General features: G+C 39.8%; 4 protein-coding genes across 6 annotated transcripts in view; 1 reads left to right on the top strand and 3 right to left on the bottom strand.

Moving 5' to 3' along the window:
* Window positions 1-2450: 2450 nt before the first annotated feature.
* LOC108247775 (probable E3 ubiquitin-protein ligase RNF144A-A) lies at window positions 2451-4641 on the bottom strand. Of its 2 annotated transcripts, XM_037976346.1 has the most exons (5): window positions 4458-4641; window positions 4050-4156; window positions 3465-3565; window positions 3235-3378; window positions 2451-3124 (listed from the first exon to the last, which is right to left on the bottom strand). In XM_037976346.1, exons 1-5 carry the CDS (start codon window positions 4493-4495, stop codon window positions 2693-2695), a joined length of 822 nt encoding a protein of 273 aa, XP_037832274.1. In that variant the 5' UTR covers window positions 4496-4641; the 3' UTR covers window positions 2451-2692. The 2 variants fall into 2 exon arrangements, with proteins under 2 accessions (XP_037832274.1, XP_017291627.2); XM_017436138.3 differs by lacking the exon at window positions 4458-4641 and having other exon boundaries at window positions 4050-4449.
* A 3496-nt stretch (window positions 4642-8137) lies between these two features.
* Window positions 8138-11747, bottom strand: LOC108247783 (probable E3 ubiquitin-protein ligase ARI7). Its single transcript, XM_017436146.3, has 6 exons — window positions 11626-11747; window positions 11240-11337; window positions 11040-11135; window positions 10421-10521; window positions 9445-9588; window positions 8138-9331 (listed from the first exon to the last, which is right to left on the bottom strand). Exons 1-6 carry the CDS (start codon window positions 11661-11663, stop codon window positions 8876-8878), a joined length of 933 nt encoding a protein of 310 aa, XP_017291635.2. The 5' UTR covers window positions 11664-11747; the 3' UTR covers window positions 8138-8875.
* A 2427-nt stretch (window positions 11748-14174) lies between these two features.
* On the top strand, window positions 14175-19987 carry oxa1l (OXA1L mitochondrial inner membrane protein). The gene is made up of 11 exons (XM_017436152.3): window positions 14175-14321; window positions 14879-15001; window positions 15887-16018; window positions 16108-16378; window positions 16481-16624; window positions 16714-16799; window positions 17464-17628; window positions 17722-17826; window positions 17933-18095; window positions 18198-18278; window positions 19756-19987. The coding sequence occupies exons 1-11, from the start codon at window positions 14211-14213 to the stop codon at window positions 19860-19862; spliced, it is 1488 nt and encodes a 495-aa protein (XP_017291641.1). The 5' UTR covers window positions 14175-14210; the 3' UTR covers window positions 19863-19987.
* Window positions 19988-20155: 168 nt separating this feature from the next.
* Window positions 20156-23012, bottom strand: part of slc7a7 (solute carrier family 7 member 7) — a 13114-nt gene continuing 10257 nt past the window's right edge. For both annotated transcript variants that reach the window (XM_017436151.3, XM_025010570.2), the window contains 6 exons: window positions 22779-22902; window positions 22602-22705; window positions 22220-22316; window positions 21969-22118; window positions 21688-21871; window positions 20156-20714 (listed from right to left, as the gene is read on the bottom strand). In XM_017436151.3, the coding sequence (XP_017291640.1) occupies window positions 20641-20714; window positions 21688-21871; window positions 21969-22118; window positions 22220-22316; window positions 22602-22705; window positions 22779-22902 (733 nt within the window). In that variant the 3' untranslated portion in view covers window positions 20156-20640. The remainder of the gene's footprint in view (window positions 20715-21687; window positions 21872-21968; window positions 22119-22219; window positions 22317-22601; window positions 22706-22778; window positions 22903-23012) is intronic.

Here is a 23012-nt window from a genome sequence, read left to right as displayed (position 1 = left end):
CATTTTATAGAAAACTTTACTTATTAAAGTTCACACACTGGTGTTTGTTCCAATGTTTCCAGGTTTTCTAACCTTTAACCCTTCAACCACTTAGCGATGGTTTATTTAAAGCCATTAAGATCAGTCTTTAAATTAATCCACTGACACATACATTCTGTAAATATTGTTCCTTATTTAAGGTGGTTAAAGGTGGGAACATTACTGGAGACAAACATGAAGCCGTTTATACTGAAAGTCTGAGCAAAAATCAAGATCTTTAACTGAAAACTGAAGTTTCTTCAATAGTTTTTTGCTGTAATTTTACCACATATAGGCTGTATAAAAACAGGCATGATAGGCTTTAAAAAATATTTAACTTCACTATCGTTTGTGCATTTAAAATAAACTGTGTGTCGCTATATTAGTTTGTAGAAACAGAACAGGGTCAGCAACAAAATCTGCACAGGGGCCAGAATCTTTCTTTTGATGAAGGAAATAATAATAATAATTATTAATTAATAATAATAAAAAATAATGGGAAGTTGTGTTTATATTTACCCTCCTGAAGCCCTCAGAGAGAGATGGATAGAGGCAGAGAAGTTCTTATAACTCTGGGTCAATGTGACCCGAAGGCCACGAGAGGGTTCAATATATACGCTGTTTTTTTTATTTATTTACTGTTTTTCGGTTTCATGTTGTCTCGCTCAGATGCTGTCGTGCTTTTTCATTTTCATCAAAACTAAAATAAATTTCCTTGTTTTTAAGTTTAAATGAAAGGTTTGTGTTTTGATTTTGTGCAAGAAATTTAATGAGGAAAAAAAGAGCAAGAAAAAGCAAATGTTCAAGAAAAAGACATTGGTGCACAAATTCAAGCAGAAGTTATAACATTTACCCTTTATTGTTATCATCAAGAGTAAAATAATAAATTAAAATATTACAAAACTGATTAAAAGGGCCTTTTAAATCTCTCTTGTTTTAAAGGTTGCATTTACAAAAGAAATACATACAAAATAGTTTAAATACATAAGGATGTTTTTTCCGTCTCACTGTGTTTTTATCTTTTAGTAATTTGTTGGTGGGCGACCTCAGCTGCTCAGCTTTTACAGCCGAACATCTCAATCCATAACTTGAACAAACTCTAAACAAACGGCAGATTGAGACAGAATGACAAACTCATCAGCATCAAATAATTAATCATTAATTTTATACTCATTTAGTTTATAAAAAAAGACAATGAAGGACATGGATAACAAATAAAACTGGGGCATCTGTAACAGCTGGAAATTAAAATATTGTACAATAAACAGAATGACTTGCAGAAAGTTCAGACTCATGTTTTCAGTTCTTTGGTCAAATGTTCTGACCTTGAAGTAACCAGGAAACACCAAACCTGCACGCCATGTCTGCTTGGAAGTTCCCCAAAGGCTTGTTTGTTTTTCTGCTTTTTTCTATTTTTGCTTTCAGTTTTCTGTATCGATTAAAATAAATCACATGACCTTCAGAGTGACGACGTGCAGCAGTTTTACAGCTTTATTCTGGTTAATAGTTCATGGCTTTACTTTTGAAAGGCAGCTTTTTGAACATGGAGTTTAAATGAAGTTTTAAACTGGAGTTAAAGTAATAAAGTAAATAAAAACTGTTACGGCTGCATAACAAACACCAAGGCTGGTCTTTTAGGTGTTTTACAGATTTCATCTGACCAGAAACAGCTGCCGTCTACAGAAACAAAGAAACAGTAAAAAAGAAACAAGATCTCTGTAGTCCAATGGTTTGTGCCAAACTTTGTCTTGTCTTCTTAGGAATGAAGACTGAACTTCTCATCTACATCATTGTTTTTCTTGTTTCTTTGTTTCTTTGTTTTGTTTAAATAAAAAAAGAACAAATGAACAAGGACTCCTGGAAAATTTTGATCTTAAAGCTGTTCATGTTAGGAATTACATACAAGTATATAATAATAATAGTAATGTTGTTTAATGTTAATAAGCAGGCAGAATGGTAAAATAATGTATTTTTAGTAAAAACCACGTGAGAAAAGTGGTTTTCTTATTATTTAAATTTTAATTTTTTTATTTCATGGACCAGTTAATGACCATGTGTTTTATTTTGGTACAATAATAATTACTGTTCATGTTATTGTAAAATTGTTGTCTTCAGTGTTTCCAGCACCAGCTCAACTGCTAAAAGATTCCCTCTTAAGTTTAAAAAGGACGTGACTTTAAGAGTAAAGTTTTTATAGATAATTTATTGGGATGCACTCAGATTAAAAGCATTTTACATCCAGCTTTGATTTACCTTCAAAATGTGATTTACAACAATGCAAAAATCAACACAGTTTTATAATTTATATCCTAACTTTGATCAGAAGAAACCTTTGAGTTTTATTTAAATGAAAATAACTTGTTATGAGTATAAAACAGGCTCACATCACATAAAATCTATGAAAGAAAAGAAGGAACAAAAACAACCTTGAGTGCAGCTGCAGAGATTTATTTATATGTTTCAGTTTGGAAACATTGCTTCCTATGTGCAGAATGAGAAAAAATATCCAGCATTATTTGTAATCTTTTGTCCAGTTGTATGGTTCTTTGCAAAAACATAGTTTCAGTTCTCTAAGACCAAAGATTGAAAATACAGCAAGTCTCATCTGTGTTGGTTGATTAAAACTCATTCTGAATCAAACAACATAAGCAGGTCTGTTACCAAAGCATCATTTCTAAGTCCACACAGGAACAGAGGTCTGTCTGGGGGCAACGCCACAGGTGTATGATTCTGCTAACATCTCACACTGAAAAGATGTCTTCAGACACACAAAACAGAAGTCAAACTTGCATCGAGAACACCTGATCTGTTCACAGCCATTTAGTTTATGCTCCAGCAGTGAGCCACAGGTGGGACAGGCTCGGATGGAGGGACATCCTTTCAGATGACCAGTTGTGATCTCTGGGCAGGTTTTCAGTGTTTCCAGCGCTGAGTTGCAGCAGCCGATGTTTTCACAGCGGTCTGAGCGCGGCTTCGGACCTTTCCACTCCCTCAGACACTGCCAGCAGAACTCATAGATGTGTCCTTTCTTTGCTGTGCAGACTTGGCAGCGAACACAAAGATTATTTTCACTCTGTCTCACAGCTGGGGACTTGCATTCAGGACACTGAGGTGGCAGATGGAGAAAAACAAAGATTGAAATTAATTGTCACCTTTGAAAACACAACTTTTGGGAAAAACTAAAAGTTTCAAGTTCATGTAATAAAAGGCACATACTTTTCTGCGTTTATCAGCATTCTTGGCCATAGTTTTCTTGAAGTGCTTCTGTTCTTCAGGGGTCAGGAGAGCCATCTTACAGACCTCCTTATACGACCACTTAGCACCACAACCAAACTGGCCACAAACAAATTTACTTTCACCCTTTAAAATGAGAAAAGTTCAAAATGAATCACCAGATTCCCATATAAAGACAAGTCCTACCAGTAGTTCTCTTTAGCTGACAGGACCTGTTCCAGCTGCTTGAGACACCAGTTGGTGAGAGACATCGGGGTCACAGCATGACCACAGGACATCTGAGCCCTCAGAGATGAGAAACCTTCACACAGAACTGAGGAAAACACACAAAGAGACAAAAATGTCAATAACTTTTACCCTTTTATAATTTAGTTATAATAACTTCAGCCAGGATTTCCCCCAAAAGTGTTTTTATTTGTCTTAGAGCATTTAAAAATGATGGGGAAAAAAACAGTTTTGTAAAAATGTTATTTTTAGTTTAGGTTGCTGCACGTACAGTGGACGGCCAGTAGATGGCAGTGTAAGCACGATTCACTAGTGTCCACTTAAGTGGTCAATACGCAGTTATAACACAAAAACCCGAGCATACACAAGAAAATAGCTTTTAAACAACTGTCCACTGAAGTGACAACTATGTTAATTTTCTTAATAATCCTTATTTATTAGTTCCTGCTGTGTTTAACCAACCAGTTAGTTACATTCCAGTCATCCGCCGCTGAAAGGCGAAAAGAGACAACAATGATTTTACTCACCGCCTTTAATTTTATAAGAACTCAAACAGAAACAGCAGAACTTACAGTCCAACTCGTCCTCTCCGTCCACAAATTTAAGAGTGGAGTCATTTGGGTCGTAACACTTCTGTGGAGCAGAGCTCTCCATTCCCATCCTTATAAACTGCCTGACCCTCGTGTGGAAAAAAAACAGAGAAATAAAAGTTTTAATTTTCAATTTCAGGACATGACTAACTTTACAGTCAGACATGTTTGGGTGCAGCTACGTAAAACTGTGCAAAGTGAAACGAGATTGTACCCAAACGCATCTTATTTGCATCCAAATGCGCACACTCGATGGAGCGGGTTTCGTCAAACAGGTAAAATGTGTCCGTATTGTCTGCACCGACTTTAAATATTACTGTAATAAAGGTCGGACCAGGGCTCTACAACCAGATAAAACCTGCATTTCTGTGAATAAAACGATATTTTTACCTGAGCAGGGCGCTGAATGCCGCGCGGTGGTGCGTCATCTCTCTTTAGCTGCAGACTAAAGGCTGAAACAAGCCAAACAGCAGCTGAAGTTTAAGCTGCAGCTGGGTGATATGATCAGAATCACAGCTCTGGGACTTTTCCAGTGGAGACTGAATTAGACCATTAAACTCACAACCATCTTACAAAAAGTCACATGATTTTCTTGTCAGGGAGAGAGTGAAAGTAAACAACAAGGGATTTTCTGGGGATTCTGCTGACGCACTGACACTTCTAAGTCAATTTCTTTTTCACCCAATAAAAAGCCATGCTGGGTAAGGAGAACAGCATTCTTCAGAACTAGCACCAGGATCGAGCTGCTCACAGACGAGGAAAAGATGTGTAAATCAGAACTTCTCCTTAACTCCTACAATGGAGAGCTGAAGCTGATCAGACCCCGTAACACCAAGCTGAAAGACATGACTGTCCAGCAGCTGAAGATGCAGGCGGTGCAGACATTCCTCAATGCAGGTAATGAACCTATTTATTAGATAAAAGAACTGCAGCATCTGACACCTAAACCAGCTAATTCTGCACTTTAACTTTAAGAAGTAGGCAAAGGAGTACAGCTTTTGAAGCAAAATGTGTTCAGGAAAATAGATGGACATTATGTGAATCATTTCATCCTGTTGTCTTGATTCAGATTTTACTGATCATTTTATTTCAGCTGATGAATCACTTTACTCCTGTACAACTTTCTGCTTTCTGCACCACATCATTAGACTGTAAATGTGGTTCATTTAAATAAATAACACTGGTATAATTGTTTTTCTCTCTCTCTGCTTGCAGGATTAGTTGGGGATGTAAGCCTGATCCACGAAGGCATGCCTCTGGACAAAGACTCTGCTCGGCTGTCCGACTACAACATCAAGCATCAGTCTGTGGTCCAGGTGGTGAAGAAGGTGAGCGGAGGCTGACGGACCAGCAGCGCTACCGACTGTGACTTTTACCTCATTCTTTTCTCTCAGACTTTACTACTGTTAGTGGATGCAAAAAGATCCTTTTGCATCACAACAAACATGTTAATCCTAAAGTGATCTGTGCTTTGAGTCATCATGTCATTGGTTTTGGTTTTCCTTTGGGGATTTTTTTATTTAAACTTTTTTTATATGTGTGATAAGTCTTTATTTTATGTGCTTTGCTTTTCATTAGGTAAGAATCTGATGTAACCTGAAACAAATTGTGAAAGAAATGTAACCTGAAACCTTCATCACGCCTCATTAGGCTCTGTAAATAAATAAATGAAATGTCAGAGCCTCCTGTCTTTTAGGTAAAACTGCTTCTTTGATAGAAAGTTGGAGACAATTCTCCAAATACTGGACCTATAATACGTTTTACTGAGAAATGTTGTTTTTGATCTTCCCAGTACTTGGGGGGGGAAAAAATGTGATAAAAAGATAAAACTGAACTGTAACCATTGTGTTTAGAGAAACAAATAAGTGATATTTGATAAGATATCATTATGTGAATTGTAACAAAAGATTATTAAAATGTTCTTCTTGGATGTGTGTGTCTGTTTACCAAAGTATCTCATGAAACACTGGATGAAATTTTAAGAAACTTGCAGAAGGTCATCACTGGGTGAAGACGTACATCTGATCACGTTCTTGAGTCAGTCCAGTTCAGTTTTACAGATATTGAGCTGAAGTTTGGTGTGGTAGTAGCTGAGAGTCATTCACAACATATTTGCTGTTGGCAAAGTGAAGGAATTAAATACTTTTTAGTTCATTTGCTTTCAAGTTGACAAGTCTATAAATCTATTTCCCATTATTTTTGTTCTGAAAGAGACATCTTGACACTTTTGACTTTGGGTTCTGTTCATCCTGCAGCCTTTTGCACAGATCAGATGGTATGGATGTATCTCTGATATTTATATGTTTATTATTATATTCAGACAAATCAGTTTGGGATTTTGGCAGTTTTGTGGGGCCAAATAAATTTTTAAAAAGGCCATGTCCATCCTGTGGGCTTGTTGAAGAGTGCTGGCCTACAGCAATGTGCATTTAGCCAATAGTACTCTTAGATGATTATTTTGATATTATTCTTAGGAAAAGGCTAAAGCAAGACCATTGCACCACATTAAAGACTGAGTTCTGAGGTTTGGGCCCGCACCAGCACATTGTCCCTCACATCAAACCTCCTAAAAATCTAAATAAAAGAAAGTTAAATAAGAGAGCAACAGGAGAAAACAATGTATATGTTACATTCAAATAAAAACTGCAGGTATTATAGCACACAAGCCAGTTTTTGTTTTTTCAGGATTATGAAGCTATATATTGATTAGTATCACTTTGGTTCATTTGAAGCCATTAAGACGATGCTTTTTAAAGTAACCTGTTGACACATTAGTTTGTGCATAAAATTCCCTGGCATTAAAAGGTGGGAACATTACTGAAAACAAACATGTGACTGTCCGTAATGGAAGCCTGAGCAGAGTTTAGGAAGCACCCTGAAGTTTTTCTCATGTTGACTTTACTGTAATTTCACCACAAATAGGCTGTAAAAAACAAACAGATACAATGGGACACCAGACACAATGTGTGCTCACACCTAAACTTGTGTAAACAGACTGGAACAAGGAAGCTGCACATTGTCACATAGGGCCTTCCTGATGATATGACCGAAATGTTTCACTTTAATCATCACGTCTAACACTTACTCCGCTTAATAAAGTGATGGAAGGTTTCTCTTCTGATCCTCCTTAGTTGCAGCCATTATGACAACCGTCTTTTTAGAGTTAAACACAATGTTTCTCTGTATTCTTTAACTTTAAGCAACCACTGCAAAACGGCTCTAGAAGAGACACAAACCATCAACAACTATTGTAATAAGTGGATATCTCGCATCAGAAAAACCTGCAGAATAAAACAAAGAAATAGAAATGCTTAAAGGATAATATGTTGTACAGAAAGCTGAACTGTTATCATGTCAGGTACTCTGACTTTGATGAAGTATCAAACACCAAATATGCAAACCTCACCCGTGTGGAATTCCCCAAAGATTTTATTCAATATTTTTACTTTCTTTTTCGGTATCGATTAAAATAAATCACCTTCCGAGTAATGGTGCTTTTACAGCCCTGTTTTGGTTATCGGTTTATGGCTCCACTTTTGGAAGGCATGGAGATCAAATTACACTTTTGGACTCTGGAATTCAAGCGGTGGAAAGTACAAGATGAGACTGTCAACAAAAACTGCTGCAGTCGGATAACAAACACCGATGCTGGTGTTTTAGGTGGTTTCCAGATCTGATCTGACTGGAGATAAATAAGGTCGAACAGAACAAAGGGAACCATCGATACAGAAAGTAAAAAGAAATAAGGTCACGTGCCGTATGATCTGTGCCAAACTTTGCCTCACCTTGTTTGAGTGGAAGACTTCTAGTTTGCATTGTTTTCATTCTGATCAGAGACAAAACAAAAACAAAAAAATCCCAACAAAGACTTCTCGGAAATTTGGACCTTAAAGTAAATTATACTAGGAAATAATGAAACCAACAAGCGTTTAGAATTTATTTAGTAAAAACTAATTCAAGTTACTCATAAGAATGCTGTTAACCTAAATAAGTTTGTCATATTTTACAGCAAAGATTATAGGTGAGAAAATGGTCTGAATTTCTTTATAAACGACAAGGATTCAAATTTATTTTATAGTCAAACAGCTGTATTTTATTTTTTTTTAAAAGATGACTTACAGAGACAATAAAACCAACTCTAATACACAGTGAAGCAAAAGGATTAAAGCAGAAAAATACAAAAATCAGTGTAATTACAGAGCTTTATTATGTTTCATGTTGAGAACATAAAGTGTTTCTATGTACAGTTTAAGAAAAAATGTTGAGTCTTAAAAAGTCATTGTAGGAAGTTCCAAAAGTGAATCAACAGACTCCCAACCAACCAAACGTTTCTCTGAGCTGAAGCAGTTTGGCTTCATTTAAACGAGGAAAGCGATTAGAGGAAAGGCCACCCATATTTATGTAAATAAATGCCAAACATCACCCGATTCTGTTTGTGTCACCCGTTGAGGCTGTTTGGAGCCAGAGAAAAAACAACGTGGAACCAGAATGTCCACCAATGTCATGGTAACTTGTTCATCTGTGACGAGAAGGTCTCTTCCTTGTGTAAATTTGTGTCCTGCATTTGCCTTTGAGGCAACGAGACGAAAATAAGGCTTCTGGTGCTACGCAGGAAATCGCAGGCATGTCAGGTCAGGCATTGTTGATTTTACAAATAAACTGTTTAAAGAAAAAACTAAAGGGCCAAAAAAATCTTGTTGTTGTTTTATGTTCAGAACACAAACTCTTATGATTACAGACATTTCAACAGATGAGCTTCTTTTCCAGAGGGTAACATACAGAACCCCCGCAGTAATCATCTCACAGGACTATTTCTTGTTCCACACAGGTATCGAAGTCTGTCTGCGAGCGACACCTTTAGAGCAGAGTTCTGAAAGGCGGCTTGTTTTTGAACACTGAGCAAAAGTCTTCAGACACACGAAGCAGAACTTGACCCTGCACCGAGGGCAGGTGAGATGTTTGCAGTGAGTTTGTTTATGCTCCAGCAGCGAGCCACAGGTGGGACAGGCTCGGACGGAGGGGCACGTGATGACTCCTTTCAAAGGCCCAAAGGTGATCTCTTGGCAGGTTTTCAGTGTTTTCAGAGCCGAGTTGCAGCAGTGGACGTTTCTACAGCGGTCTGAGCGCGGCTTCGGACCTTTCCACTCCCTCAGACACTGCCAGCAGAACTCATAGATGTGTCCTTTCTTTGCTGTGCAGACTTGGCAGCAAACGCAAAGATTATTTTCACTCTGTCTCACAGCTGGGGTCTTACATTCAGGACACTGAGGTGGCAGATGGAGAAAAACAAGGGAAACAACAGAGAGACTTATTATTACCGTGTGATTAGCATTCAGAGTAACAGATGTTTAAAAACAGAGGCTAAAATGAGACGTACCTTTCTGCTTTCAGCAGTGTTCTGGGCCATGGTTTTCTCAAAGTGCTTCTTTTCTTCAGGGGTCAGGAGAGCCATCTTACAGACCTCCTTATACGACCACTTAGCACCACAACCAAACTGGCCACACACAAACTTGCTTTCACCCTTTAAAGTGTTGAAAGATCAAAAACAAACAATTAATTCACATTTTAGATACAAGCCTTTACAAGCCCATACAGAAAAACACAATAATTTAAGGGGGTAGCTCAGATGTTTTGATGTGGGGTTCTGAGGAAAGGTTACAAGCAATTACCATCTTACCTGCTGTAGATAGAGCTGTGAACGACCTCGGTTTGGACAAATACAGCTTAATTCTGACCAGGTTGACAAGCTAATGGCTGGTCTGAGCAGGGATGAGCCCAAACTGGGCTGCTGTAATTTCAAACCAACTCTAGTCTCAAATGTTTAAGAGTTTTTCATGTTAAAGCTGTTTTATAAACCTTTAATTATCATCAACTTTACATTATACCGTTAATCTTTCAGAAATATGAGGATATTTCTGCAGCAAGTGCCCCAAGCTGCACTTAATTTTATGTAAATTACCATCTAATGCAAAACAAGCAGTGATGTAAATATTGTTTTGGGGGGGAGGGGTTCATTACATTTTAAGATCCACTTTGGTCAGGTTTGGACTAGTTGTCAGTTTGTCAGTCCAGTCAAAATTAAAGTATTTTTCCAGATTAAGGTTGTTCAAACATTGACCTACGACAGGTAAGATATTAACTGTTCGCGACTTTTCTACAGAACCTCATTTCAAAAGCTCTGAACTATTGCTTTAACATGTTTTTCACATGTTATGTGAAACTGCAAACTGTACAAGATATCATTTAATTTTCCCAAAACAGGTTTAGAAAGTGCAAAATACATCTCCAGTGTTCTTCTCGTGCAATACGTTGAATTTTAACATTTTTCATGTGACGATTTTCCACATTAGTACCTGTTCCAGCTGCTTGAGACACCAGTTGGTGAGAGACATCGGGGTCACAGCATGACCACAGGACATCTGAGCCCTCGGAGATGGGAAATCTTCACACAGAACTGAGGAAAACATACAAACACAGAGCAATTATTATCCAATAAGAACAAATATACAGGTTTTATATTTAACTTTACTCATTAGACCAGAGCTCCCCTGACTTACAAAACCACACTTTAACTACTGCAGCAGTTTTACTGTTCTTTGCTCGTGTAACATTTATATTGAATATTGGCAACAATTTTACAATTTAGTAAGTTTTAGCAAGGTGTGACTGTGCTGTTCTTAATTAGTAATATGAACTGTAAAATAAAAACAAAACTAAGTTCATATCAGAAAGTTACTTAACTTCCATATTGCAGTATTTTTCAAATAGTTTATAGTTTTCTGTCATTCTGTTCTGGCTTTTAGTTTTGGTGTGCCACCCTAAGATTATTAGTGGCCCCCATCTGGCCCCCCTTTGAAAACTTCCTGGAGCCGCCCCTGCAGATGACTCCACTGCATTAGACTCGGTTATACTAACTAACATTATCTGTTTTGGTTGTAGTTTTAAGTAAATAATCAAATAAAGGCTACTTACAGTCTAAATCGTCCTCTCTGTCGACAAATTTAATCGAGGAATCCTTTGGGTCATAACACTTCTGTGGAGTGAAGTTACAACTTCCTGGAGCCGCCCCTGCAGACGAGTCCACTGAATCAGACTTTATCCAGTTATAATGACTAACATGATCTGCTTTGCTTTTATTTTTCAAAGTATGTAATCAAGCAGTGGCTACTTACACTCTAGTATGTCGACGGGTTTAAGCAGAGAATCATTTGGGTCGTGAAAAGTCGGTGTAGTAGAGAAAAACAAACCCATCCTTTGTCTGTGCATTGATCTGACGATGGAAAAACAGAGAGACACGAAGTTTTAATTTTCATTTTCAGGAGCACGACTTTCAGCCTCCTTTAACATATTAAACTCGCTTAAAGTTGCGCAGAGCTGAGAAATCAGGCGGCACTTGAACGCATCGCACTTCTATCAGAAACAAGACTTTCAGAGTTTATCTGATGACTTTTAACACCGATGGAGTAAAAAAAGTCGGAGCAGACAGTTTCACCGACAGAGAGAGAGAGGATTATTTAACATCTCGGCGTGTCTTTAACAGAATAAAACAGAGTTTTACCTGAGCAGAGCGCTGAACTGTGACAGGTCCTTGGCCATCTCTCCTCCGTCTGTCGGAGCTGCGCCGCTGAGCTCTGCCCGGCTGCTGGTGACGTCACACACACGGTCTGAGTCTGCGCAGTGAGCCGAGCGACAGGAAGCCTGCTGGGGGGGTCAAAACAATAATATTGACAATAAAATCGTTTTAAAATCATTTTATTCCAAAAGATACTTCTTTTATTTGATAAACTTCGCATGTTGGATTTAAAACATTCACTTTGTAGCGCCACTTTCCCAGCCGTATCTAATTTTTTTTAGTAAAATAAACAATTTAGTATATGTTAAAAATAATAATAGTGATGATAATATATGGTCCTACAATGACATCAGCTGAAAAAAAGATTGAAAGCAAATAAAGTCAGGTGCTTTCCGAGTCCGTATACTGAAGAGGGACTTTTTGTTTTGGTTTTCATTTGATGGCGCAGAAGGAAACAAAACAAAATCATTAATTTTATATAGGCTCAAAATAAAACCAACATTCGCTAAACCAAATATATGTTCATGCAGCACATGAACATATATATATTTGGAGCTGGAGCTGGAGCTGCTGGTTTTACTTTGATGTTGAGCGCTTTATTTTGAAAAGACGAGATTTGAACCCGACTGGCTCGGTTTAAAAACCGCAGGTACTTTCCTCAGGTGACGGGATGACGTCACTCGCCTCTATAAAGGCAAGGCTTGAGAAGAAGCATCGCCACTCAGCTCAGATCGAGCAGCTCACACACACAGATCATCCATCATGTGCAGGACAGATCAGATCGCTGTTTGCTCCAGCGCCGGAGAAATCAGCTACATCAACACCAAGGAGCCTCTGGGCAGGATGACGGTGCTGGAGCTGAAGATGTGCGCCGTCCAGAGGTTTCCCAAATCTGGTAACTAGTTTCATTTCTCTAGAAACACAGTAAAGTCTGCATGAGGCATGTTTGGGCTTTTAAAACTTCAGTCTTCTGATGTTTTTTAATAATAAATTCTGCATAGTTTGTGCTGTTTTAGCTGTTCATAGGTTAAAATGTTCAGCTCCTTCAGGAGGTGGTGCTGCGACTCTTGGTTATAGGTTTTAAAGTATTTCACTTTATTTACAAATGTTTTCCTGTAGAAATACACTGAGATCTCAGGTCCTTCAAAAACTCAGACTTGCTCTGTTTTTATTTTTCTTCCGATGCTGCTTTTAATTTTTGTCACCATTCTGCTTCTTTTAGCTTTCCTTTTTTCTATAGTTCGTGTTTATTATTTCCATCTAGCTGCAGATATTTGTCATGAAGACTCTTCCTTTCACTGGGCTTTGTGTGTGAAATTCACCACAACGCAGTCAGACTTTAACAAGCTGAGTTATTTTTGTGTTTTCCTGTTTTGTGTGCAGGTCCATCGGTGAGTGACGTGCAGCTGATCCACGAAAACAAACCTCTGGACGTGGACTCAGCACCTCTGTCCAAATACGGAATCAAGTCTGATACTGTGGTCCAGATGGTGACGAAGGTCCATGGAGGCTGAAGGACACCTGCACCACCAGACCCCATCAGGATAATCAGCTTTATCATTTCTATCTGCTTTCTGATGCATTCAGGGTGTGTGGGACTCCGGGACTCTTCGTACCACACCAAAACAACTTTTATTTTCGCTTTATGAGTCATCAGCGTCTTTGGTTTTAGTTTCTGTTCACTAATTTACATGTTTTCTTGTTATTTCATTATAAAAGTGTCTTTGTCGGTTCCAGTAATTTGAATTTTTTGCACTATTTTTATACATTTTCTACGTCTTCGATTGCATTATTCAACTATAATTAGTCTACTGTGAATACAAGTCAGGCTAGAAAAAGATGACGTCACATAAATGACATGATTTATGATTACTGTACAAATCCTTGGTTGAAGATTTGAGAAATTATGGTACCCTAATGAACAAGAGACATATTTACTGTTCATGACTATAAGATTGTAAATATTTCTCTTTTGTTGTGTTTGTTTGTTTGCTCCTAAGCATTGTTGTCAAAAATCCTGTTCAATGTAAATTAAAAAAAGATTTTTAGAAGTTCACTTTAAAAAATAATACCTTGCATATTCAAATAAGTTATTGTCACATTTCCCTCTTGAATCCTGTTAAAGCAGCAAGGCCGAAGTTTTTCCATGTAGCTTTTTGCTTTTCTTTTTTTTTGGTTTCTCTTTCGTTAAATAAAAATGACTAAATGAAATCTATTGTGGGTTTTTTTTTTTAATTGAGGTTAGGTTTGAATAATATTAAGACCTGGTGAAAAACATATAATTTTTATTAAATCTTAATAAGTAAAACGGTACAATTAAAAGAAGGTGGACTGTCATTTTGCATAAAAAATAATGTTAAATGTATTTTTTTAAAAACTAATCATGCTATTTGTGATACCAGGAAGCATTTCAAAGCAGTTCGCTTATATTCTTGTGCATGTGATATTTTTAATTCGTTTTAAAAAAATATTGCACAGACGTGCAAGAAAACATATTTTATGTTCGCGATTAGTTACGTCAAGCGGAGTAGAATGACCCTTGTCGCGTTCCGTAGCAACTCATTTCCAACATGGCGGCCATCAGGAGCGGGGTGACTCCGAGCTGCATAGCGCTGTGTTTTCTGAGACAGACTGGGAAACCGAGCCGGGGCGGCCGTCCTCCTCCAGACATTCGGAACCAGGTGGGTTCGTTGGACGGTTCGGCCGGTGTCGGGTTGTTTCTGCGTCCGAAACGGGGACGAAAACAGCGTCTTTCTGCGGCTAACGTGCTAGCCGGTTAGCATCCTCGCTGCGTAACGAGTGTGACTTTGACAGCCAGACACTGAAGAAAGACCTGAATGCTGTCTTTAAATCAGGGTGGAATTCACACAGGAGGTACAAGAACACATTAACTGGGGCTTTGAGAAACTTTACAAGAATAGCTGAAGTTTTTAGGACAATATTGGGCTGATTTTAATCTCTTCAGGTCATTAGACTCCTAGTAGTTTAGTCAGCTTGTCTGGCACAAAGAACCACCAACAATCCCTTCTCTTCCTCATATCTGACACCCTGTTTGAATTTCAGCAGGTCGTCTTCACCACATATACACTACTCTTCACTACATACCTAAAGGCACTAATTGCTGCCTTGTGATTGGCTGATGAGCTCTTTGTATTAACGAGCAGTTAACCCTGTGGGTGTGATGAAGTGGTCAGTGAAGGTGTGTTGCTGACAACCTCTCGTCTTGTTGTCCCTTCAGCTGTGGCTGCAGAGGTCCCAGCTGCACACGCTGTTCGGCTGCAGCCGAGCTCAGCCGAGCCGTCGACACCATGGAAGGTTTCTGTGGCTGAACTCTGCAGCCGTCAGACACAGCAGCTCACAGGTGGGTTTACACTCATGTGGTGAAGTGAGGGTTTCACATGCTGAAGGTCAATATTTTAAAAAAGGCTTTATTTAGGCTTCTTGTGTAAAGTGACTTGTAACGAAGTTTACTTCAAGGATTCAAGGATCTTTTATTGTCATACCAGCTCTCTCTTGTGGTACGAAATCTGGACTCAGGTCCCAGTTCTAAAAGTCTAGTAAATAAATAAATGGATACATATAAATAAATAATAAGAGAGTTCAAGTATAGAATATATCTATACATATATATGCATATCTACACATACATGCATATATGAGATGAAGCTGAATTAAGTGTGTTTTTTACTTGGTGGCTGTTTTATGTTTATTTAAATAAAATGAAAATGTTCAGTTTTTTGACTAGTATATGTTAATCACTGGTCCACAGAAGTAAAACTGTTTTGTCAAATGCAAATGCAAGTATTTTTGACAGTTGTGCCAAAAAGCAATGAAGATTTAGCCTAATGTCTAATAAATTGTATTTAGTTTTATCCTCTTTACGGAACAGACTGAGAAGCTGAGAGTAAAACGACACTTTAAGCAGAACTACAAGGAACTATTAAAATAAGTCTTCTTCAACATTATATCTTCACAAAGTAAAGACTGTATAAATCCTTCATCCAGACCTAATGTTATAGTTTTAGCTAACATCTTCGGAACAAACAAGTTAAATTAAGTGTTTATTGTGTATTTTCTAATAATTAGAAAGAAGGGCTCTTAATCCAGCCTTACAAAGTAAAATTATTTGATTCAGAAACAAAAAGCAGCAACATTTTTTTCTCTTTTAAATTCACCATTTTAGTCCGAATCATTAGATTCAGTCAACACGTTACAGATGTTCTGACTCAGTCTTGTTGTTTTCCAGATCCCGCCCGATGAAGGACCAACAGTCCCCCCTGCAGCAGAAGCCATCAGCAGCCCTCCTGTCTTGGAGACGTCCTTCGTGTCTCCGCCTGCTGACGCGATCCCCGTCATCACACCGACACTTCCTGAACAGGTAACTGAGGAGCGAATACAGGATTCAACCGAGCCACTAGTTACTTTCCTCACCTAAACTTACAAAGTGGTTGACGCTGATGTTTCCAGATCCTGGTCGAGACAGTTTCCGTGGCAACCTCAGCATTAGAGGGCGTTGCTCTTCCTCCTTCGGACCCCACCCTTGCTCTAACGCAGCCCCTCATCGAGCAGGTGGCCGGCGCTGCACCGACTGCAGCAGACGTCCTGCAGGCTGTGGCTGCAGAGCCTCGGCTGGTCGAGCTGGGACTGTGCAGTTACACCCCAGTGGGTCTGGTCCAGAACCTGTTGGAGTTCTTTCACCTGGATCTGGGCCTGCCCTGGTGGGGGGCTATCGTTTTAGGTAAACAGAACCTTTTATTAACTATATCTATATGTTTTCTTCGCACCCCCTTCGTTAGCTCAGAAGGTTGTCTTTAACTTCACGTCCTGCCTGTCCATCCAGGGACGGTTCTGGCCCGTTTGGCCATGTTTCCCGCCATCGTGAAGGGTCAGCGAGAGGCGGCCAAACTGAACAACGTTCTGCCTCAGATCACGAAACTGACCAACAAAATGAACGAGGCAAAGCAGAGTGGAAACAAATATGAATGTGAGTATTACCTCCCCGACCTCCGTCACGTTTATCTTTCCAGTCGCTCTTTAAACATCAAACTCATTACGATATTTTATTTTTTTTAGTTGCCAAAGCGTATTCTGATCTGAACCTGTTCCAGAAGAAACACGACGTGAATCCTCTAAGAGGCTTCCTGGTTCCTTTGGTTCAGGTCCGTGAGTATATTTTACTACATTTTTTTACATCAGGAACATTTATCCTGATCAGTTTGTTGTGACTTTTGATTAATTAAGCAGGGATACATAATTATTTATTATTATATTCTGGACCTCTAAACTGGTACTGCTTCAAACAGCAAAAAAACCCCAGAAATAAACAGTAAATGTGACATCTGTAAGAGAATGTAGTGGGAAGGTGCGCCCTCTTGTGGCCAATTTGCCTTTTTACATCCCAATAAAAGAAATCTGGAAAACTAACAGAAATGTTTGGTTTTTTTCAGTATGTTTTAGGATTTTAAACCAATAGCACATTTGTCTGTTAAAATGAGTGTTTTATTTTATTTCTAAAATAAATTTTTTAGACATAATTTCCATATGTACATGTCTGGATTCTCATTGTTCAGTCAGATTTTAAAACGAGGATCAGTGACACATTAATTGAAATCCATTGGTGAATATTTGAAAAGTTCTTTAAAGAAACAGGATTCTGTCTGTTGAGTGAAACCTTCGTTAGACGTTATTTTTGTTAAATTAATCATTAAAGTGTCAGCTGGCACTTTGCCAGTACTTCTGTTATAAGACATATATCCTCCTCTTTTTTTATCAGTTCCTTTCTATCCACGATCGGTGCTTCACTCGTGCGTTTGTGTCCCTCAGGCCCCAGTCTTCATCTCCTTCTTCATCGCTCTGAGGAAGATGGCGTACCTGCCGGTGCCCAGCCTGCAGACGGGCGGTGTCCTGTGGTTTACGGACCTGACGGCGGCCGATCCTTTCTACGTTCTCCCTCTGGCTGTGACGGGAACCATGTTCTTCATCCTGGAGGTGAGGCAGCTCGGCACGTGTTGCCCTTGTGTCCGACACAGTCAGAGTAAAGGTTCGCGTGGCGCTCATCTCACCGATGTGACGTTCTTCCAGCTCGGTGCAGAGTCCGGTATCGACAACCCTAACCTGCGAGCCATGAAGACGGTGTTCAGGATCATGCCTTTGATCATCCTGCCCCTCACCATCAACTTCCCCACGGTGAGTCGAGCTCGGCAGCGTTCACTTCTCTCCAACCTCCGTCGCATCAAGGTGTCTACTCACGCTGCAGCTCGCCGCCTGTGTTTGATTCTCGTTTTCCTCTCAGGCGGTGTTCACGTACTGGATGACCTCGAACTGCTTCTCTCTGCTTCAAGTTGCTCTCCTCAAACACCCAGCAGTCAGGCATAAGCTGAAGATCCCCGACAGGATCAAACACCCGGACACGGCGATGCCCAAGGGTGATGGGCTGATCGAAAGCATGAAGAAGGGTTTGTGTTGCTAATATAAATTTTTTTAAATAGTTTTTATTAGCAGCATTGCCGTTTAACTCACTCGGCTGTATAAATAAGTTATTACTTCCTGGTTCTTAGGTTGGAAGAACGCTCAGCTGGCTCAGCAGCTGGAAGAGAGAGAGAGAAGAATAAATAATCACCTGGACATCGCTGCTAAAGGTCAGTGAGGCGGATGTTTGTTCCTAGTTTGGCTTCATGTGGACGATTTACTCTTCAAATGAGACTAAAGTAGAAAAAGGAACTTGACTGGAGTGATAATAAAGGTGTCAGTATTCAGGCACAAGAAATTGTCTCTTTATTATTCAGTTCAGGTTAAAAGTTTACACAGCTCAACAAGCTGAAATATTTATTTAAAAATCAGAAAAAAAGATGATAGGTTTCAAAATGTACCTTCTAATGTTTTGACAAAATAGAGTACAGCTTATTCAGAATTGACTGTAAACATTTTGTTATAAAGAAAAAACTAAGTGTCTTTTAAAAGGCATTCATGGCATTAAAAAATAAAAAAATCACAAAAGCAAAATGTGAAACCTAAAGGCCACTGAATGTAGAGTGGCGCCCTCTTGTGGCGGCTCTGCTTCATTACAGCAAGAAATCTGAACCTGAAAGGCGTCAGCAGAAATTTAATTTAGTTTCTTCACTTGGTGTCAAAATTTAAACCTGCCAGCAAAAATTGAAAACCTTTTATCTGTTTTAACAAGTGTTTGTAATTTTATTTACAAAAAACTTGCCATTTAAACCCAAATGTATCTGTAGATTCTTGCTCTCTCAGGTCTTTAGAGGGGCCTAAATAAAGTCAACAACTCAACCACTGGTCAGCCTCCAAAGCAAAGATTAGGATTTTAAAGAATTATATAAAAATATATCTTTTTCTGTCTGTTCCCGTCTGTTGTATTTTTCGGTGTATATTTTTTGCAGCTTTAATTAAGATGACTTTAGATCCCCTCGATGTGACATCTGGAAACGTTTGATTAAACTGCAGCCTCAGAGCAGCGTCTTTCTCAGATGATTTAAAGCCTTAATACCTGTCAAAATATGTGACTTTTCTACGTTTTCTGTGTTCCTGTATCATCTATGATTTAAAAATAAGCACTAAATACACATCAAAAGCCTGCTGGTTAATGTGTAATAAATGAGCCAAATCAGCAGAATCAGGTTTTGTTGCCAACAATTACCAGTTGTAAACAAAGATGAGAAATATTTGGTGTTTTCTGACAAAACCCTGTTGAGTTTGAGTTACAGTCAATCTTTTAATGATGTAGAAACTGTGTTAGGATAAAAAAAATCAAAACAAAAACATGAAAAAATTGCGTATTTGACAGCTATTTTAACTTTCAGTAATAAAAAGCCTCAATTTAAAATACAATAAGCAGGAAATAGTCTCCAAAACGTTTGTTTACATTGTTCTAAAACCCATTTTAGAACTGAGGAAGCCTTTTTAACCTCGTTATTTAAGAACCAATAAAATCCAGTTTTATTTATTTATGTACTTTGATGAACGTCCAGCTGTTCTGCTGTCGAGTTTAAAAGGATTTAAAAAGATTCAACACATGACGCTGTTGTTCCAGGAGACAGATTTTTCTCAGGTTCTGGTCTGTGGAGAACCTGGGAGCTCATTCTCCTTTTCGTCCTGCAGGTCCACTGAGGCAGACCTTTACCCACAATCCTCTGCAGCAGACCGCCTCTGCGAAACCGAAGGCAGCCGAAGTCAAAGCGAAGCCGTGGAAAGACACGATGGGATGAATCCCACCAGCTTTTAGCGACACAGTGCAGTGATTGATGTACATATGTACGGACAGAAGAAATTAATGTTGGGTAAAAATAATGTATTATTCTGAATCAAATATAAAGACTTCGTCCGAACACTTCCTGGTTGTTGTAATCTTGTGTCTGCAGCACGCCGCGTGTCTCCCCCTGGATAAAAACCAGTCATTTAAAGTTGTAAAGTTGTTTTATTATAAATAATCTTTTTCAGCTCAGCTGTTTTCAAACTCTTTAACAGCGTTTGAGGCAAATGCATCAGAGGAACAAGGTAATTTGTGTAAAAATAGCCCTTTTTACTTTAGCAGACCTTACAGCTGAAAATATAAACATTTTATAAACTTTTTTTATACAGAGTTGAATGAAGAGTCTCATTATTTGTGGTTTTATGTGCAAAAGAAACAGACAGTTTCTACGGTCAGCAGTGCTTTCAGTTTTAAAAATGCTTAAAGAATTTAAGTTTTAATTGTAATATAACAAAAAAATAATAATCTTTGGTTTATCTGTAAAATTTTCTGTGAAACAAAAACGAGTCCCGGCTTCTTCTGCGGTGCTTTTTTTTTAAATCATCTCCCTGAAGTCGCAGCCGGAGCGAGGCGAAACAAATCACGATCACTGAGCGGCGCTCGTCTCGAGGTCCGAGTCGGGTCCGGTTCTGACCCAAGTGTTCGTCCTCTGAGGCTTGGCAGCAGCTGGAGGAGAAGAGGTCAGGTCTGGACTCTTCTCAGGTTTAAAAAAACAAACAAACAACTAAACGTCTTTATTCCAATTTGTCGTTGTCCATCTCGGTCAGAACCGAGTAGCAGACCTTCTGAATCAGTATCCCAGATTTAGCTGAAAGAAGCAGAAACAAGAGGACGGTTAGAAGAACTTTACATCAATAAAACCAAGAAAATCTTCAGGAGATGGTTTGACCAGAATGACCTCATTTAGATGTAATTAACTGTTAGATTATACAGAAAACTGCAAGAATGGGGGAAAAATAGGTGGAGTAAATAAATTAAACCCTAAATCTGAAAAAGTGAACCAACACGTAGTAATAAATGTACCTAATAAGTATCAAACATGTCAGAATAATCAGCTCAAAGCTTTTCGTGTCATTGTTTCAGACATGGCAGCAGATCAGTGTGTCGTCACTAAAAACTGCTCCACGGGACGATAACATATTTATATATTTGGATCGGACGGATCCTCGCGGTTACTGACGTCCTCACCTGATTAAGGTAAAGGTGACTGAGATCCTAAATCAGAGTTTTAAATGTTGTGATGACAGATCAGGAAGAGACGAGTCAGAGAAATGTTGGTTTATCACAACTGATATCAGCGCGATATTCAATAAAAAATAAGACAAAAACTGATGTTCCTCTTATCCCGCAGCTCTCTGACAGATTACACAAAGTTTGACAATTTATCAGCTTATACTAAATATAATATTTTCCGGACTATAAGGCGCACTTAAAAGCCTTCAGTTTTCTCAAAAAACGACAGTGCTCCTTATAACCCGGAGCGCCTTATATATGTAAAAAGTCATAATGTTTTAGTACGACTTTGGTTAAACTACAAAGCTGCACCGCTCGCAGCATTAAGGCTCAGAGTCGTGCAGGGCTCTGTGCATGGCGGGCGGTGGAGGCGTTTATACGTCGGTGCAGTATCCTCCAAAAAGACGGGTCTGTTTTCTTTCCCTTATAATCCAGCAAACCTTAACAAGCTGAAGCAGGAGTGGGCCAAAATCCCACATAATAAAAACATGAAGACAAAAAAACCAGAATTTAACGAGGATGTACTTTCTTCCTCGTGTCCGTCTTACCGATGAAGCTGCGCAGCCACACGGGCCTCTTGTTGGCCGGAGTGTAGCAGCAAAGGAAGTAAACGGGCACGCCAGAGAGGGCGATGCCGATCCCGATCAGGGAGTTGATGGTGTCGCTGTACAGAGGCACCACCACCAGGAAGATGGTGAGGAAGCAGAACACGATGGGGAAGAACAGGCTGAGCTGTGGAGGGAAGCGAGACGAGGGGAAACGTCGATCATCTTTGACGCCGTGGCGCCGGCTGACGTGTCGAGCTTTTGACCATTTTGAACCGACATACCTTCAGCGGCCTCTCCCTGTCCGGCTGTTTCCAGCGCAGGTAAAGCTGCCCGAGAATCGACAGACCAACAAAGAACCAGTAGCTGAAGCTGTAGTAGTTGATCAACCTGAAGACGTCCTCGACGCACAGGTATATGAGAGCCATGAAGCCCTGCGGGGGGAGAACAAGAGGCACACCGAGTCAGGCTGGGATGTCTGGGCACGGACGGCCGCGGAGTGGAACCGACGACGGCTGAGACGATGAGGACTGACGTTGAAGAGCAGGGCGGGGATGGGCGTGTAGCGGTGGACGTGGATCATGCACAGGAAGTCGGGCAGGTGGCCCTCCCTGGAGCCCACGAAGAAGAGCCTTTCGAGACACAAACAGGAAGTGGTGACGACAGAATCTACTGACTGATGGATGGTGATAGATGAGGTCATTGACCGTGACCCCCTTTATTTTAAACGTTTCACCCCCAGTTCTTAAACTCATCCACCTTCAGAACCCTCGACCCCTCGCAGCTTCACTGCTCCACCCGTCTCCCTCTCATTCACACAAACAGATTCAGACTTGCATCCTTCCACCTGCTCCCTACTCTTACTGCAGAGATAAAGCAGTACAAATAAAAACAAAAAAGGCAGCAGAATCACTCACCTGGATGCGGCCACGATGGAGGCATTCAGTCCGCCGAAGCAAGAAAGAGCCACAGCGAAGGGGATGGTCCAGTTCATCACCCCGAACACCTCATCTGCAAACGTCTGGAAAGGAACGACGGCGGGTTTAAAAGCCTGGGTGGACCGCACCTTTCACCTGAAAATGACCGACGCGTACCACGGCGACAGCATCGCTGTCCAAGATGGCGTTGATGGGGAGGATGGTGTAGTACGCCACGTTGGTCAGGATGTAGATCACCGTCACGATGGGCATGGAGATGGCGATGGCCAGGGGCAGGTTCCTGCAGTTCACAGAGACGGACAGCAGAGGGAGACAAAGAGCTGAGACACAGACTCGATTAGGCCTGGATGAGAAGCACATCAGCTCAGAGGGGGAGGGGAGGGTGGGGAG

Source organism: Kryptolebias marmoratus, linkage group LG7 (assembly GCF_001649575.2).
Source record: "Kryptolebias marmoratus isolate JLee-2015 linkage group LG7, ASM164957v2, whole genome shotgun sequence".
NCBI lineage: Eukaryota > Metazoa > Chordata > Actinopteri > Cyprinodontiformes > Rivulidae > Kryptolebias > Kryptolebias marmoratus.
This window is presented reverse-complemented; position numbering and strand designations above follow the sequence as displayed.

Bases quoted from the DNA above. Each gene is read 5' to 3' on its own strand.
- LOC108247775 (XM_017436138.3), bottom strand. From the start codon at position 4,233: ATGTCTGACTGTAAAGTTAGTCATGTCCTGAAATTGAAAATTAAAACT. The intron at 3,566-4,049 runs GTAAGTTCTGCT...TGTTTTCCTCAG, and splicing joins CGGAGAGGACGAGTTGGACT to TTCTGTGTGAAGGTTTCTCA. The intron at 3,125-3,234 runs GTATGTGCCTTT...CTGCCACCTCAG, and splicing joins ATGCTGATAAACGCAGAAAA to TGTCCTGAATGCAAGTCCCC.
- LOC108247783 (XM_017436146.3), bottom strand. From the start codon at position 11,663: ATGGCCAAGGACCTGTCACAGTTCAGCGCTCTGCTCAG. The intron at 11,338-11,625 runs GTAAAACTCTGT...TTCCATCGTCAG, and splicing joins CAGTTCAGCGCTCTGCTCAG to ATCAATGCACAGACAAAGGA. The intron at 9,589-10,420 runs GTACTAATGTGG...AACACTTTAAAG, and splicing joins GTCTCAAGCAGCTGGAACAG to GGTGAAAGCAAGTTTGTGTG.
- oxa1l (XM_017436152.3), top strand. From the start codon at position 14,211: ATGGCGGCCATCAGGAGCGGGGTGACTCCGAGCTGCATAGCGCTGTGT. The intron at 17,827-17,932 runs GTGAGTCGAGCT...TTTTCCTCTCAG, and splicing joins TCACCATCAACTTCCCCACG to GCGGTGTTCACGTACTGGAT. The intron at 18,279-19,755 runs GTCAGTGAGGCG...TTCGTCCTGCAG, and splicing joins CCTGGACATCGCTGCTAAAG to GTCCACTGAGGCAGACCTTT.